The 17,729-nt window shown below is 47.6% G+C and overlaps 1 protein-coding gene across 25 annotated transcripts in view; it reads right to left on the bottom strand.

The window, feature by feature from the left end:
* The window catches only part of Ppfia1 (PPFI scaffold protein A1), a 76,993-nt gene extending 62,610 nt beyond the window's left edge, over nt 1–14,383 (bottom strand). For 23 of the 25 annotated variants that reach the window (XR_015619440.1, XM_087547775.1, XM_087547770.1 and 20 more), the window contains exons 1-2: nt 14,173–14,383; nt 12,922–13,185 (exon numbers count right to left, since the gene is read on the bottom strand). Coding sequence is in view for 24 of the 25 variants with exons in the window: in XM_087547775.1 (XP_087403901.1) it covers nt 12,922–13,185 (264 nt within the window). In the remaining variant the exon portion in view is untranslated. 25 annotated transcript variants of the gene reach the window in all.
* Nucleotides 14,384–17,729: the final 3,346 nt, after the last annotated feature.

Raw genomic sequence — 17,729 nt, forward strand, 5'->3', positions numbered from 1 at the left:
TGACCCTGCCAGACCTGCCACTTGCCTGCCAGGTCCTTCCTTGTCATCCTCGCTCCTCCCTTTTAGAGCAGAAATGTTTACACTGCAGTGATGCACACTAGAAACCTATTTTTTATCATCTAGCTTTTTATTAGAAGGGCTCATATTGAACAACTGCCTTGTGTCTCAGAAGAAGCTGGACTTTTGAACACAGAAACATTAAGACTGTGGAGCCAGCACTTGGCAGGCAGAGGCAGGTGATTTTTGTGAGTTTGAGGCCACCCTGTCTTTATAGTGAGTTCCAGGACAGTCAGAGCTATATAAAGAGATCTTACCTCAAAAAAAAAAAAAAAAAAACAAAAACAAAAGGAAAACCCAGGGGCTAGAGAAATGGCTTTCTGGTTAAAAGCATGCACTGCTCTACCAGATGACCAGAGTTCAATTCCTGGCACCCATATCAGATAACTCATCAACACTAGAAGCTCCAGCTCCAAGGGGTCCAACTCCTCTGGCCTTCATGAATGCTTGCACACACATGTATACACTCACACAACAGACATACACACACACACATACATATAATTTTAAAAAACTCCAGGTGTGGTGGTACATGTCTTTAATCACAGCACTGAGAAAACAGGCACAGATCTCTGTGAGTTCCAAAGCCAGTCTGATCTACATGTGGAGTTCTAACACTCTGGAGACACAGGAGAATCTTGAGTTCAGAAATTTGAGACAGCCCTAAGCAGCAAAGACAGACCCTATCATAAGTTAATGGAGCAGTGGTACACACCTTTAACCCAGGCACTCAAGGAGGCAAAGGCAGAGGCAGGTGGATTCCTGTGCATTTTGAGGCCAGCCTGGTCTAAATCTACATGATTTTCACAACAGTGAAGTAACCTGACAGCAGGAGAGCCGCCTCTTGCACATTTCAGGAGTCACAGGTGAACCTGCCCCAAGGGTATGAGGTGGGAGAGCTGGCCCTGCCACTCGTCTCCTCTGTGGTGGTACAGAGAAAGAAGAGATAGATACCCTCCACCTCCCTTGCCCCTCATGACCTGCAGCAGATGGGAGACCTGGTCCTGGGGTCATGACATTATGAGAGCTGTCCCTACCCCTCACCAACTGCATTCTGGAGAACAAGCCCTGCACGGCAGAGACGACCCTGATGGCTAGGAAGTGGACAAGCCAGCCCTGAGGGTACAAGAATGGGAGAGCTAGTTCCACCACTTGTCTACCATGCCTTGACATGGGTGAAGGAGAGACACCCCTACCTTGTCCCTTGCCACCTATGGCAGGCAGGAGAGCTGGCCCTGAGGTCATCAAAGCAGGAAAGCTGGCACTATCCCTCACCTACTGCAGCACTCAGGAGAACAGGCCCTGCATCTTGCCTGGACAGCACAGTAGAGCTGGATCTGGAAGTGGGGTTGCAGGTAAGCCAGCAACCTTAGCTGAAAAACAACAGCCCTGCCTAGTCTGCTGTGCAGTGGCTCAGACAAAAGAGAGATGGGTGCCTCCTCCCCTCCCTGTCCCTCATCATCTAGGGTGGGCAAGAGAGCTGGCCACAGGATCATAGATCTTGGACCTCAACTGGGCAGCAGGGTAGAGCTGGCCCTGGTGAGCCCTCTCCAAAAGCACCAGCACCAATAGGACGACCAACTCAGATACCTCTCAGGCCCAGAGTCAGAGCTTTGAATTGGTCCACCCCAACATCGATTCTATCGATGAACTGCTGGAGTGCATGAAGGGGGTCAGTCCTGCAGATCCAAAACTACAGAATCTCCATGACACCAACAAGATATCCCAGAGGAGTCCTAGTAAGGATTCAGTACTGATAGTGTAATAAAAGCCACAAGCCTAGTAACAGACTACTGAGACACTGCAATGAACACTTGCAAGCACAGAAGTGTGGACAGAGGGTATACTGTGGGACACACTACAGCTTCCACAAAGAGAAATTTGTTCCCTCTGTGGTGGGGAGGTTGTAAGGGTGGAGAGTGGGTAGGATGGGGAGATGAGTGGGATTGGGGTGAACGATGTGAAAGTCACAAAGAACCAATAAAAAGTTGAAAGATTAATAAATGGGGCTGGAGAGATGGTTCAGGATACTTGCGGCTCAGCCTGGTTACCTGAATTTGATCTCCAGAACTCATGGTAAAGAGAACTGAACCTAGAAAGTTGTCCTCTGATTCACTCACACACACTGTCAATCAGTTACTCTAATAAAATTTAAATAAATAATTATATATCAAATATATAATTATTTTGTTAGTGTATCCATGCTAAATCACTTTAAAACCCAGCAGTGGTTTGAAAAAATATTATTTTAACTGCACATTCTTAGTATATACTTATTCTCAGCCACTCCCCACAAAACTGTTAAGAAATCCTGTCAGCCAGATGTATTGATATACTCTTGTAACCACAGTGTTCAGGAGGCTGAAGCTGGAAGACTAACTATAGAATTTATAGGCTAGAGAGGATCATCCCAAAGGAAAGAAAGAAAAAAACCCTTCATTCAAAAAGTTACTAAATTATGTTACTAATAAAACTATTTTATGTATATACTCCTTTTGTTTTGCTTCACTTTTTAAACAGGGTCTCCTATAAGGCTGACCCAAGCTCTCTATGTAGCCAAGGTAACTAAACTTTTAAATCTTTTCATTTCCACTTCCCACATGCTGGGATTACAGACATCATCAGTGTATCCAGCTTTTCCCCCCAGAGTCTGACCAGTAACAAGGAGCACAGCCCCCAGTAGTAACTTTTAAGTATTTCCCACAAAAGGAACCGGGTTCTAAATGGTTTGCTACCAGGCAGGAAAGTACTAAGGAAGCCTGGGACACATTTCGTACCAGAAAACAATTTAACACTCCAAACTAATAGTGTCTTAGCAGAAGGACCCAGGGGCCAACCTGGAGGATTTGAGCAAGTCTGAGCCCAGCCTAGGCTACATGAGAGCCTGTCTCAATCAAAAGGAGCTGTCAACTTAGCAAACAAAAGCCAGAAAATAGCATTTCTGTTGCTAGTGTTATAGACTGAGGAAGGAAACCAGGGCCTCACACACTCTAGGAAAGCCCTCTACCACTGAGCTGCATTCTAGCCAGAGCATTAATATTTTGGAATATCTTTGGAGTCAGCAAAACCTGTTGCCCATTGTCTTTTCATAGGTAACAGGCAGAGGCCAGGGCAGGAAAGGCCTGAAGGAGGGGTGTCACACTTTCCATGAAGCTGCCAGACAACAGGTATGATCCACACTGGGGAGTCAGCAAAGGTAGAAAAGTGACATGCAGCTCTGAGATGCAGTTTTAGCTTGAAAACTAGGGTGATCTGAGGGGCTGACATTTAGTAAGACTATGGCATACAGTTGAGGATGTGGCTTATTTGGTAGAATTCTTGTATACAACCTCTGAGTCTGATTCCCAGTAGCACATAAAATGTGTGTGGTGACACATGCCTATAGTCCTAGTTTAAGATCCTCAGGCAGTGAATTAGAGGCTAATCTGGACTGCATGAGACCCTGCCTTTAACAAAAAAAAAAAAAAAAGAAGAAGAAGAAGAAGAAGAGGAGGAGGAGGAAGAAGAGGAAGAAGAGGAGAAGGAGGAGGAGGAGGGAGAGGAGGAAGAAGATAGCACTTAAGCTACACATGAGCCAGAATATGACAGTGAAGGCCAAAAAGCCACTTTCCACACTCTGCCCCTCAAATCCCAGATGAGCATGGCTGTGTTTCTTGGAGTTTCAGCCCTGTTCAAACAGAACTTCTCTTGTCTCACTTCACCCAGCTAAAGCCATGTAAGCAATGTAGTGCTCTCTGTAAACTGCATACTTAGCGCTGGAATGGGACCTGGGTAAACACATAAGCTGTATGCAACAGGAAAACCCTGTGTATCTATGCACTCTGTCCTATGGATCCCACTCTATGGAGGGAGAGCCGAGGCACATGTCCACTGCAGTAGGAAGGACTGCTGTCTAACCAGTGCCTCCCAGGGCTGTCCATTCCTCCTGTACCCCAAATCACCTACAAGCTCAGTACCTTGACAGGTGTCATTTCCTGCACATGTGGAACACTGTGCAAAGCTGAGTATTTCTCCCTATACCTGAGCCCCTAGGTAGCTCAACATCAAGCTCTGGCAGCACTGTAGCCAACTCATGACTCAGCCAGACTTCAGGAAAACTCCTGGGCCCCCACACCCAGGCCCATCAGGGCAACCCTTGTTTGAGGACAGGTAAGCCTTGGGGAGCTCCACTTCAGGGATGTTTCAGAGCATCCTTGCCCCTTGCTGTAAGCAACCCCTCCCCGTGGCTGGGCTCAACTGCTCCTCTTCAGCCTGTAGGGCAACCCCTTTAGGTTAGGCGTGGTTTTAACTGCTTTTTTTTCTACCTGCCCTACTTTCTCTCATCCTAGCCTGAGACAAAATACCTCCTGACCAGGCGCTGTCCTTTCTAGCCCTAGAACACTCTACACTCCCACCAGTTTACCCCAAAGACCTGTCCACAGAGCTGTGATTTTAAGACCCTTTTCCTTACAGTATTCTCCGCTCCACCAGACAACTGCCTCAACCAAGACCTACAGATCGCAAGAGACAAGAGAATTTATCCTGAACAGATATCCCCATTGAAAGCTTTCTAAATCAGATGGCTTTTAAAAATCTCACTGTTGCTCTCAAAAGGTCTGCAAAGATCACTGCACAGGATGTAAGATAAAAGCTGTGGGTGTGAGCCTCTGATCCTAACCCTGGGGTTGAGGCTACACTGGGTTAGCTAGTGATGCCCAGCCTCGAAAAACCGAAGCATGCTGACTCCCTGAATCAAAAAGTTTAAAGACAATTCTTTTTTTTTAAAGATTTATTTATTTTATGTATATAAGTACACTGTAGCTGTCTTCAGACACACCAGAAGAGGGCATCAGATCCCATTACAGATGGTTGTGAGCCACCACGTGGTTGCTGGGATTTGAACTCAGGACCTCTTGGAAGAGCAGTCAGTGCTCTTAACCACTGAGCCATCTCCAGCCCTAAAGACAATTCTTAATTCTTGGGTTTTTCCTATACACCAGGTGGCCCAGGCCCAGTTATAGGACTGAAACTGGATTTGCAATTTCTCTGACCCAGCGTTACTACACACTCCCTGGTCACGTGGAGTGGAAAACTAAAATACACAAGGCGGAGTATTTAAAGAACTAAATAGGGCTAAAGAGATGCCTCAGCTTAAGAGTACTCTCTGCACTAGTACATGGCCTGGGTTCTGTTTCCAGCACCCACAGGATGTCTCACAACCATCCCTAACTTCAGCTCTAGAGGTCCCAATACCTCTTCTGGCCTGAGAGCACTGCACACATGGTGCATAAACACACATGCAGACAAAACAGCCATACGCACTTAAGAAAATATTAAAACTATGTAAGATTTTTCAGCTCTACACTAAACTTTTGAGCACTTGTGAAAAAGTAAAAATGAACTAAAATCCACATTGAAATACAGCTGAAACTTTAAAACTGGAGCAAAACCTAAAAGCAGCATATTTTTAATGACAAAGAAAACTTGGGCTGGAGAGATGGCTTAGAGGTTAAGAGCACTGACTGTTCTTCCAGAGGTCCTGGGGTCAATTCCCAGCAACCACATGGTGGCTCACAACCATCTGCAATGGGATCCCATGCCCTATTCTAGTGTGTCTGAAGAGAGCGACAGTGTACTCATACATAAAATAAACAAATCTTTAAAAAGAAAAGAAAGAAAACGGTATATGATCAATTAACAGAGTGAGCATCACACAGCCCCTTACCTCCTCAGTCACCTTTGCTAATGCCAGACCTGCGGATGCAGTCCTCTCCTGACCTGACATGGGGGGCAGACTTGGAAGAATGGAAACACCTTGCGTAGAAGCCAACAGAGCAGCTGAGGGACTGGAACCTGCATTCTTTCCACAGCTGAGTCGCCAGACAGGTAGTGCCCTGCGCCTCCTCGGGTTCTGATTAGAAAGTTAACATGGAATGCCTAGGCCTGCTGAGGTATCAGATGATAACTGACTCCCCATGATCTCTGCTGTAGGTAGCAAGAACATACCATCTGCTCTCCCGTTCCCCAATAAGGCATGAGCAGTCTCAGCTCTCAGCACCAACCTAACACATACATAACAAAAATCCTACTAAAACTGAAAATTATGGATAGAAGCTCAAACAGCAGATTCGACACAGCAGGGGATAGGAGGAAGTAAGGTCAGTAAACAATATCCGGACAGGATGGAGAGTATGTGAAGATTAAACGAGTGGAATAGGTGGAAACCCTAAGGCATCTACAGTGAGTTAGTACAGGCCCTTGGGGTGCTAAAAACAAGGAATACAGGGGAGCTGAAAGGCAAAAGGCCTCCTAAACTCACTAAACACTCCATCTACCCAGTACAAAGAAAACAGCGATTCAGCCACCAGAAAGGCTGAGGAAGTGGCTGTTGGTACAGTGCCTGAGTTCCAGCCCCAAAACCTGTGCCAAAAAAAAAAAAAAAGTCAGGCATGGCAGTGTGGGCTGTGGAGGGGAGTGCTGGGAATGTAGGGATGTGAAGACAGGTACATGTATCTCTGGACCTCCATAGCCAGCCAGACTGACCTAATTGGCAAATTCCAGGTCAGTGAGAGACACTGGCTCAAAAACAAGGTGGATGGTGACTGAGACACTATCGCTCAAGTTGTTCTTAGGCCTCTACATGCACACAGACTGCTCATGAATGTACACAGATATACATACAATGTGGTAGGAGGAGGACTTAGAGATTGGTTTTTTTAAGTAAAAGAAGACAACCCCTGACAGAAACGTGGGAAGGAGGGGATAAAGAGAGCAACAAGCACATAACTGTGGCTGGACATGACACACATCTGTACTTGGTAGCCTGAGGTAGGAGGACTGTTAGTTTTAAGCAAGACTAGGCTATAAGCAAACCCTACTGAGGTTGGGGGAAGAAAAAAGAAGTGGAGGAACAAGAGGAAGGGCTGGAACCTTTAATTTCAGTGCTCAGGAAGCAGAGGTGGGAGGATCTCCATGAGTTCAAGGCCAGCCTAGTCTACAGAGTGAGTTCCAAGATAGCCAAAGATATACAGCAAGATGCCATCTTGAAGAGGAGTGAGCCCAGGGGGGATGGTGATGCACACCCATAACCCCTGTCCCTGGAAGGCTAAGACAAGAGGATCAGGGCTCACGGGCAGCCTGAGCTGCACAGCAAGCCCTTATCTCCCCTTATCTTAAAATCTGGAAAGTGTAATCCCCAAGTCTTCATGGAGCAAAGGCCAAGCCTAAAAATACCTATCAGAAAAATTAATTTCTATCACAAACTGTCTGGAAAGTTTTTCTTTCTCACCAGGAAAATCCTGCACTGTGTGGTATTGTCAATGAACTCTAACAGTTAAAGTGGAAAGCACCACCTTCACAGGAAATCTTCCACAAAGCACAACACAAGAAACACTGGCCACCTTGCTCATGAGAGCAATCCAACCTCCACACCAAAATCTCCCAAGGGCACAAGAAGGTGATGACACTGGTCAGTCAGCCTTCCTCATGACTACAACCCTAAAAGTACAGTACTAACAAGTGAAACCCAGTTAGGAGTCATTCACAGGATTCCAAAGTTGACTACCAAACAGAAAACTCACATGACTGCCTCAAAAGATGCAGAACAAATTAAGGAATTCAATAAACACTTTAATGGTTTGGTTTTTTCCTATCAGGTCCATCCAGTCTAACCTAGAAACCATTATGTAGCCCACGATGACTTCACACTTGGTAGTAGTCTTTCTGCCTTGGCCTCCCAAGTACTGAGCCGCCACACAGGAATATCACATGAGTTTTTTCAAAATTATTAAGAAGATCCTGAGTTTGAGACCATCTGGGCTACACAGCAAGAACCTGTCTCAACAAACAATCAAACACATTTTTATAAAAGAAAAAAAAGGTTCTTAGGAAGCTTAGAAAGAATTGTCACATTTAATAGCGAATGTTTACCAGAGCCCTTCAGTGATCACTACAATTGCATATAAAACAGCGAATGAGTGATTCCAGGAACAAGACAAGGAGGCCCACCACTACCATGGATGGCAGTTACATCCTGTGCTGAAGAACTCAATGCAACTCCACAAGAGAATCAAGGCAATCAATCAATAAAATGTAGATCCAGAGCAGGAGTGGGAGAGCAACTCCCCAGTCCCAAAAACTCAGTTCATTTTGGGTGTGGGGTCCACACCTACAATCCCAACTTTTAGGAGTCTGCACAGTAGGAAAATCACAGTTTGAAACCCCATCAACAGAGATTGAGTCCCCCCCCCCAAAAAAAGGCAGTTCTATTTAGGGTCAGCAGTTTAAAAGCATCTGGCTACCCTTCCAGGGGACCCAGGCTTCAATTTCCAGCCCCAACATGGTATCTCACAACCGCATATAACTCCAATCCCAGGGAATCCAGCACCTTTTCTGGCCTTCAAGGGTACTGCACAGGTGGTAAACATATAACCATGTAGAGAAAAACAACCATACAGATAAAACTAAAAATACATTCAAGACTAAAAATACATTTAAATAAGCCAGTTCTATCTCAATACAGCAACAATAAATAACTACATATCTGTGTTCTATCTGCAGACTCCAAGAGCAATGCCCAAAAGACACTGGCCCCAGAGAGGTTTGTGGGTCAAGCATGTTCACAGATAGTCTGTCACGGAGACTGATTTTGTGTGTGTGTGTGTGTGTGCACGCGCGCGCGTGTGTGCTCGTGGGCACACATGCAGAGGTCAAACGGTAGCTTTCAGGAACTAATTCTCTCCTTCCATCATGGGTTCTAGACACACCAGAAGAGAGCATCGGATCTCTTTACAGATGGTTGTGAGCCACCATGTGGTTGCTGGGAATTGAACTCATGACCTCTGGAAGAACAGTCGGGTGCTCTTAACCGCTGAGCCATCTCTCCAGCCCATCATGGGTTCTAAAGCCAGGCTCTTAGGCTTGTGAAGCAAGCACTTTAACCCACCAAGCCACTCTGGCCCAAGCAGAATTCATGAGCCAGACCAAGAAAAATCTTAAAGAACAAAGGTGAAGAATTTAAAATATCAAATCTCAAGACAAATTCTGCAGTCATCCAGTCACTTGTGCAAAGAGGGCAAAGATACCACTGGATACCACTTCATTCCTCTACCACTGAGACACACCTTAGCTCAAGACTAGCAGATCAGGATGCAGTAAATATTCCTTTGGGTTTGGTGGGGTTTGTTTTTTTTTTTTTTGGAGACAGTTCACTCTGTAGCCCTAGTTACCCTGGAACTTTTACTACATAGCCTAGGATGGCCTCAGTCTCACAGAGATTCACCTGGGTGCTGGGATTAAAGATGTATACTCCTAGCCTGGTCTATGTGAAATATTCTTTTTAATTACTTACGTGTATGGATGTTTGGCCTGAATGTTTGGCTAGGTACTACCTATGTACCTAGTATCACTGGAGGCTAAAGAAAGGTGTCCGACCTCATGAAAATTACAGAAAGTTGTGAGCTGCCATATGGGCGCTGGGAATTAAACATAGGTCCTCTAGAATATCAGCTAGTGCTCTTAACCACTGAGCCAACTCTCCAGCCCCTACATTAAATATTCTTGGGCTGGAAAGATGGCTCAACAGTTAATGTATAGGCTCACAACCAAAACTAAATATTCTTGGAGGGTGGGGGGAACCAAGATGAACCAAATGAATTACATTAAAACGTTAAACTTTTCCTCATAAAAGGGTATTCCTGAGTTGGATGTGGCTACATACCCAGAGTTCTAGCACTTGATGAGGCTAAGGCAGGATTACCAAAGTGTGAGCTACTCCCTGGGCAAGACCTTTATATATGAATGTATGTGAACATGTGTCCCAAACACAGGAATATAAAAACAAATTTCCAGGCTGGGGAGGCGGCTCAGTGGGTAAAGTACAAGTGCCCAGCACCCAAGTAAAGGCCAGGCATGGCAGCCATGATGCCTGCAATGCTGATGCTGGAAAAGCCAGACCAGGACGGCCCCAGAGTCTCACAAGCCAGCCACCCTGGCCAACCAGCAGCTCTCTGCACAGGCCTCTGTCTCAAAATACAAGGGACTAGACAGGTGGCTAGGCGGATGGGTAAGAGTTCTTGCTGCTCTTGCACAGGGCCAGGTTCAGGTTCCCCTACATGGCTGTTCACAACTATTTGTAAATCCAGTTCCAGAGAACCCAATGTTTCCTATCTCCATAGGCTGCTATACCCACATGGTATACATACATTCACTCAGGCACATACACATGTAAGGCAAAAATAAATACTAAAAAACTAAGGTGGAGAGCGGTCAAGGAAGACACACAACATCAAACTTTAGCTTCTGCACAGATGTGCACACATGTATTGAGCACCTGCACATAAATGCATGCACATACAGGAACACAAATGAATCCAAACACATACACACAAAAATAAATTTTAAAAAATGTTTCTTCTACTGAGGTATCCTTGCATACACCTTAATCTCAGCACATAGGAGGCAGAGGCAGGTAGAGCTCTGTGAGTTTGGGGCCAGCCTGGCTTACATAAGGAGTTTGAAGACAGACAGAGCTATGTAGAGAGACTATGTCTCAAAATCAACCAACCAAACAAACAAACAAAAAATCTTCTATATATCTATATACAAAGAATGTATAAAGAACTTCAAATTAGGGGGCCGGAGAGACGGCTCAGAGGTTTTCAGCACTGGCTGCTCTTCCAGAGGTCCTGAGTTCAATTCCCAGCAACCATGGTTCAGTAACCATCCACAATGAGATCTGGTGCCCTCTTCTGACCTGCAGGCTTACATGCAGACAGACCACTGTATAACAAATAAATCATAAGAAATAAACCTTCAAATTAGAAACAGACAATCCAATCAACGAACAGGAAATAAAAGACTGCTCAGCGCTCATGTACCTGCTGAGAAGCTGCTGCGCTGCAGGTGGCTGCAGTCAAGAGGCTGCCTCTCCCCACCTGGAGCTTTGCAGCACATAACAGTTTCCCACACTGCCGATGGCCATGTGGTTGTACCAACTGTCACCACAGCTCTTTTGGCAGCAACTCCTGAGGCTGATATCCACTACAATTCCATTCCTTAGAACACTCCAACAGAAACACACACATCTAGTTCTGCACCTCCCCAAATGCAAAAGTATCCTAGGAAGATTAGGACCAGGGTCAGCCTCAGGGGTCCTGACTGCAGAAGGAACAGGTAGGGCCCATCTACACAGAATGCTGCAGGGCAAGTAAGTGTGGGTCTCACAAGAGTCCAGGGAAGGATCAAAAGACAAAACATACAGATTTCCTATAGAAAGTCAAGCATATGCAAATGAACCAATAGAGAAGAGCTCGATCACATTAGAATAGAGGACAGTCACTGATGGCAGGAAGCAGGAGGGGGTTTTCATGGGAGGCATAGTTCTATCCATCACTTGATCCAAGCTCTCCAGAATAACTGGAGAGCTAGCTGAGGCATACACTTGTGGCCTGTGCAGTCCTCACACAAGCTCCAGTGTAAGGACACTGACTCCAGCATACACACATGCCCACCAGAGGACCAGGATTCCAGGAAGCGAATGGTCTAGAACAAGTCTACTCTGTGATACTACTAGACTCAGGTTAGATATGATGTAAGTGTGAACACAAGCATGTCCTACATTTGATGAGGCACTGCAGAGCAGCAAGCCAGCCAACCTGACAACAGGCTTACCAGCAGGTGAGGAAGCTTTGCCTGCCTGAAATTCACTGCCCACAACACCCACCAGCTCTGAGTCCCCTGTGCCTTTTCTTTCCAAAAACCTAAATGTTGACCAACCACTGACGCAGACTTTGAGCTGCAAAAAACCCAAGTGCAAAGTAGATCAAGTAGGACTCCCGACCTCCTGAAAGCTCTTGAGCAGAGGCAGTGAAAGCTGACTTAATTAACCTGCTCATTCCTAAGACTCCAGAAAGAAAAGACAACTCTATAGCCATGAAACAAAACCCCTCAGCACACAGCATTCACACCAAATTACTGTTTCTAAAAAGGACATGCAAACCTTTAGTCCCATCTCACAACTCTGACTTTACAGCTGAGAGATGCACCAAGGCGGTCATTACTGACTTCTAACTGATATCTGCAGACACACCAGGAGAGCGTAAGTGCAGATTCCTTGAGCACCGTGGAGACGCCCATCATGAATGAGTAAAGTGGGCTGTCAGCAGGAATCTAAGCAGCCCCTGCTCGTGTGCCTCTCACCTTTGGCTTTGCTGGCTGCACTGCCTTCTCCTGCCTGTACCACTGCCTCCGCATTTAACTCCAAAAGTGGAGGCTCTCACATACTGGTCCAAATGTGACTGAAGGCACAGTAGGTATTTCAACCTCTCAAAGTCTCATCTGCCTGGGAAGAGACTCAGGATTCAATTTCCAATCTTTTCTTCTCTAAAACAAAGTTTAGTTACAGCTCACGGATATTCTGGAGAAAGCCTGTGTAGACTTTTCCCATGAAATGAGTTCTATTTATCCACAAGATCTCCCTAGGAAATTGCAACCCCACAAGACACAAACTAAGGGTCAGATAAACAAACCCTGAGATCCACTCCTCACAGGTCCACAGCAGTCAAGGACAAGTCTAAGACAGAACAGGAGACTCAATACTGCTCAACCGCTTCATAGCCCCCTGTCAAAAACATTAAAGTACTTTCCCAAATCTAGGCAGTTTCTCAAAGAGGCACGACAGTATAGGGGTGTGGCCACATGGCTTTGGAGAATACTCATTTGTACCTAAATTGAATTCCTGAGAATTTCACCATTGCTCAGAAAACACCAGAAACATCACTTCCCAAGTGGTTACACAAAACAGCCAGCAAGCTAATACATTAACAAGACCATCCTGCAGACATTTAAAGGCAGACAGACACCTTGATTTCAGCTTGATGGGCATACCTGTGGAAGTGCAGTGTTGAGCTGCCTCTGCAAAGAATCTCTTTCATGACCAACTTCATGCAACTTCCCCTGGGTTAATGCCAGCGTTTCTTGTGTCTCTCTCAGTGTGTCCAGAAGGCGGTCTCGCTCTTCCAGCATGGAAACCATGAGCTGCTCAAAATGCGAATCAGCGTCTGGCTGGGAAGGGGAGCCTGACCCATGGCTCCCACCTCCTCCTGGGGGTCCTTCCGCTTCACTAATGGTCGGCATCACCTCGCACATCATCTTGAAAAAGGAAAGATGCAGACCACAATCAGTAGGTGCAGAACACAAGTTTCCACAAACCTGCAGCTTTCTGAGCACCTGTGGCTAGTGAGAGAAAGGCTGACAGCCCTACTGCTGTCAGAACTGATCATCCACTCTGGATGCACACACTCTGAGAGTAGCATACATAGGCCAATACAAAGAGCAGATTGGGGGAGACCACAGTCCTGGGAGCAAGAGGAGCTAGGATGCTCACCTCCAACCAGTGGGGTCTGTTTAATATCCACATTAACAGCTGAAGACAGTGCGTTTCTGTTAACTTTTGTTCTTGCCCCAGGAAGAAAGAGTCAAAGCAGTCCCTCAACCACAGAAGAAGACTGGAAACTGACAAACACCAACACTATGGACCCAAGCATCTTCCAGGAATGTGTGCAGTCAGCTCCTGGGAAGGACTACCAGGCTCCCTGACTTGTAGGGCTGGATATTTGGTGATCAGCGGAAAAAGCAACTGGATCGGCTTTTTAAGGTCTGGACAGAAGTGTTTTGCAAAGGCCTGCTGCTGTGTTAACAAACGGTTGGTCAGCCAACCTAACTTACATAAGTTCATAGTCAAAGACAGGGGAAAAGAACAGAAAGAGATATATACCCACACTGGGAATCTAGGAAGTCAGGACAACAGGGCTAGGTAGAAAAAGAAGGGAAAGGTGAGAAGGAACTAGAGATTGCATACTGTCAGGGCACAGAGTGGGGAAAGAAGAAAATGCGCTGCAGGTGCATCTGACCAGGACCCGCTGACCCGGCCTGGCTCAGCTGACCCCAGCCTCACTGTCCCCAACCTCACTGACTCTGGCCAGTCTAAGCTGACTCGGACCTAACTGCTATCAACCCGTTTTGGCCAGGCTAACCGCAACTCTGCTGACCCTGCTGACCCCCGCCCGCTGACCCCGCCGACCCGGCTCCGCCGTCCCTGGCCCGCCACCGTGCGCGGCCCGCTCCGCCCGCCCTCACCTTGGCCGGCGGGCGCGGCTCCGGGGCTACGCGGCGGCCTTCGGGCGGCGGCCGGCTGCGGGCCGACCCACGCAGCCCCGCGGCTGCGTCCTCGCCCGGCCCCCGGGCCCGCCGCCCCGCTCGTCACGAAGGCCGGCCCGCCGCCGCGGGACACTGGCGAGCGCAGAGAACCGGGCCCGGCGCGTCGCCGGCGTCAACGTGCCCGACGTCCGGCGCGTCGGCGCGAGCGTCAGCTCCGCCCCCTGTGGGAGAGGCCGGCCGCGAGGCCGTGCGCATGCGCTAGTTCCGCGGTGGTGGGCGGGCAGCTCATCCAGAGCTCCAATTGGCTATTTCTCACTTTAGCTCCGCCCATCTCCGCCCCCTCTCCTCCCGCCCCCGTCCCGCAGGCCAACCCCCTGCCGAGACAAGGCAGTCGGTGGAGTCACAGGTAAAGATCTCTGTCAGATGTGTGCAGTTTACAGTCCTGCTTCCGTGCTGTCACATCAATGCATGTATTGATGTCACCCAAACGCCGACGTCATCCGAGTACTTGCCCCCCAAAACCCAAAGACTCTACGGAGTCGCGCCAGGCCACCAGCAGAAGCGGAAAGTGCTGAAGGCCGGGCAAGGTACCTCGCACCTCTAGGTACAACCTACCTGTAAAATACAAAGGTGACTGCCATCAACCCTGACGACCGAGTTCGAACCCTGGGACCTAGAAGACCTGCATTAGATCCTTAGAACCCATATAGTCCTGAATGTTGTCCTCTGACCTGCATACATGTATCCTGTTGGTATGTGCATGTACACACACACATCACACACACACACAAACACACACGCACACGAGTAAATGTAAAAACAACAACAAAATGTAAGGGCTCAGCCTCTCTTGCAAGTATTGGAACCTAAGTTCCATTCCCAGACTCCGCATAAAAATAAAAAACCAGCTGGTCTTGGTGCTACACCTTTATTCCCAGTACTCAGGAGGCAGGCAGATCTCTGAGTTTGGGGTTAGCCTGGTCTATATAGTGAGACCTTGTCTCAAAAACAAGTCAGGATGTAAATAGGAGCAGGAAATTCTTTAAGGGTCTCTCAGGACTATCGGCCACTGCACACAAGTCCTAGGTTGCCTTGATCTCAGGTTTGGATTTGAGAAAATGCTCTTGTCTCCCCAGAGGTTCCTGTTGATACAACCCAGGACCAAATGTGACTCAACAGGGCATACTGCACTAGGTCGTCTCCCTCCTCTCCCACACTCAGCACATGTCTGATGCTGGCATGGCAGAAAGCTAAAGAAAGTAACACTTCTCCAGCAAGTCCCACCGTGTATGATAACACACACCTGTCATTCCAGCAAGCTGAGCTGCTGCAGCCAGCGAGCAGTACATGCTCTGCAGGATGTGTGAATGGGGAGGTGTGACCGCAGTGAGACTTGGAGGCATGGTGGGGCTGACCAAAAGAGATGTCGTCCAGCTGGTCCCTAGTGCTCAGAGGTTTTCCCGGATTTTCTGCCTGTGGAAATCCCAGCTCCTGCTGATTGGCACCTATTCCCGAAGACCACAGATCCGCAGAGATGGCTTTGAAGAACCGACCAGAAGCTACAGGGTCATCGTCCCTCTGGATCACAGACACGTGGCTAACATTCACGGTGGTTAAGTCTTCTTAATCACATGTATTTGTCTATGTCTCTGTGTCTGTGTATGTCTGTGCATGTATATGCCACAACATGCATGTAAAGGCCAGAGGACAACATGTAGGAAGTATTTCCCTCTTTCTACCATGTGGGTCCCAAGGATCAAACTTAGGTCATCGGGCTTGGTAGCAAGTGCCTTTACCTGCTGGGTCCTCTCACTCTGCCCACATTTTATTTATTTTAGAGACAAGGGCTCTTTGAGACAGACTACCGTGCAACTCTCCACACTTCCGTCTTGACCTCCCACATGCTGGGATGACGGGTGTGTGCTATCATACATGGCATTACATCAGCCCCCTCTTTTTATTTCTCTTTGTATCATGTGCTTTGTCCGTCTGTATGTATGTGCACCGGAGTTACGTATAGCTGCAATTGCCATGCAGGTGTGGGTAATGGAACTGGACAAAGTCCTCTCTGCAAGAGCCATAAGCACTCTTAACCGCTGAGCTATCTCTCCAGTCCATCCAACCACCACTCCTTTTTTGAGAAGAGGTCTCACATAGCCCAAGCTGGCTACAAAGTAGCAGAGGCTAGCCTTGAACTTCTCCCCATCAATCTTACAAGCATGTGATGATAACCACTTACCACCACACCTGTCATGTGGCTTCTCATTCCACCGCTGAGGAGGCAAGTCCAAGGAGCTACTGAAACCCAAAGGCTTGTGTCCTGGGAGCCTTGAGTCCTCAGGCAGTTCCTTCTGCCTGGGTTAGACTCTTTATTGAAACCTTGCTCGAGGGCAAGCCTGCTCTTCCTTGCTGGGAATGTGGTGTGTTTGGATTGATCTGGGAACACAGATACCTCTGGATGGAGGGATAAGAAAAACAAATTTTGGGCTAAAGAGGAAACTCAGTAAGGGTCTTTGCTGGGCAAGGGTGAGGACATGAGCTTGGTCCCCAGCACCCACCAAAACCAAAACAAAAAAAACAAGCAAACCTGAGTTTGACCCGCATCCGTGTAATCCCAGCCTGAGGAAGTGAAGACACAGGGATCCCTGGAACTCATCCACCAGCCAGAGAACAAGGTGGAAGGTCTTCCTGAGGACGACACCTACACATGTGTCTACACATAAAAGTCACATTTGCAGAGCCTCATCCCAAACCCCTGCACCCTGTAATCCCCCTCTTCCCTCAACCCCATACTATGTTCTTCCAGACACATGGCACTCAGAGAGAAGAGGGACTGAATCCAATACACCCTCCCCCATCATATAAAATGTAGAACCTAGGACTTGAACCTAGGTTCTTTAGGACCACAGCCAATATTATTTCTCCTCTTCCTCCTCTTCCTCTTCCTCTTCCTCCTCCTCCTCTTCCTCCTCCTCCTCTTCCTCCTCCTCCTCTTCTTCTGATGGGGGGTGGGGGACTCCTTTGTAGCCCTGGCTGACCTAGAACTTACTCTGAAGGCCAAGCTGACTTCAAACTCACAGAGCTCCACCTGCCTCTGCCTCCCAAGTGCTGGTATTAAAGGAGTGTGCCTCCACACCCAGCTCTGACCAACATTCCTGCTGCTGCATACTGAGAGTTCTCCAATCCTCAACAGCATGGGTAACACGACCCTCATTGTCCCTCAAGGCTCCAGGAGTTGACATAATCCCCAGATCACAGCATAGGGCCAGATGAAGGGAAGACAGGGTGTTCAGACTGCAGCACAGGCCATGCCGGTCTCACTTACATGTTAGAAGAGCAAGCCATGGCGGCTGGAGAGACTGCTCAGAGGTTAAGAGTACCAGCTGTTTCTCTAGAGGAGCTGGGGTGGATTCTCAGCACCTACACGGAAGCTGGCAGCCATCTATAACTCCAGTCCCAGGGGATTTGAGTCCCTATTCTGACGTCCAAGAACACCAGGCACACATGTGGTACACAGACATGCATGCAGGCAAAAC

The sequence above is a fragment of the Rattus norvegicus genome, chromosome 1 (assembly GCF_021556685.1).
Source record: "Rattus norvegicus strain SHRSP/BbbUtx chromosome 1, alternate assembly SHRSP_T2T, whole genome shotgun sequence".
In the NCBI taxonomy this organism is placed as follows: Eukaryota; Metazoa; Chordata; class Mammalia; order Rodentia; family Muridae; genus Rattus; species Rattus norvegicus.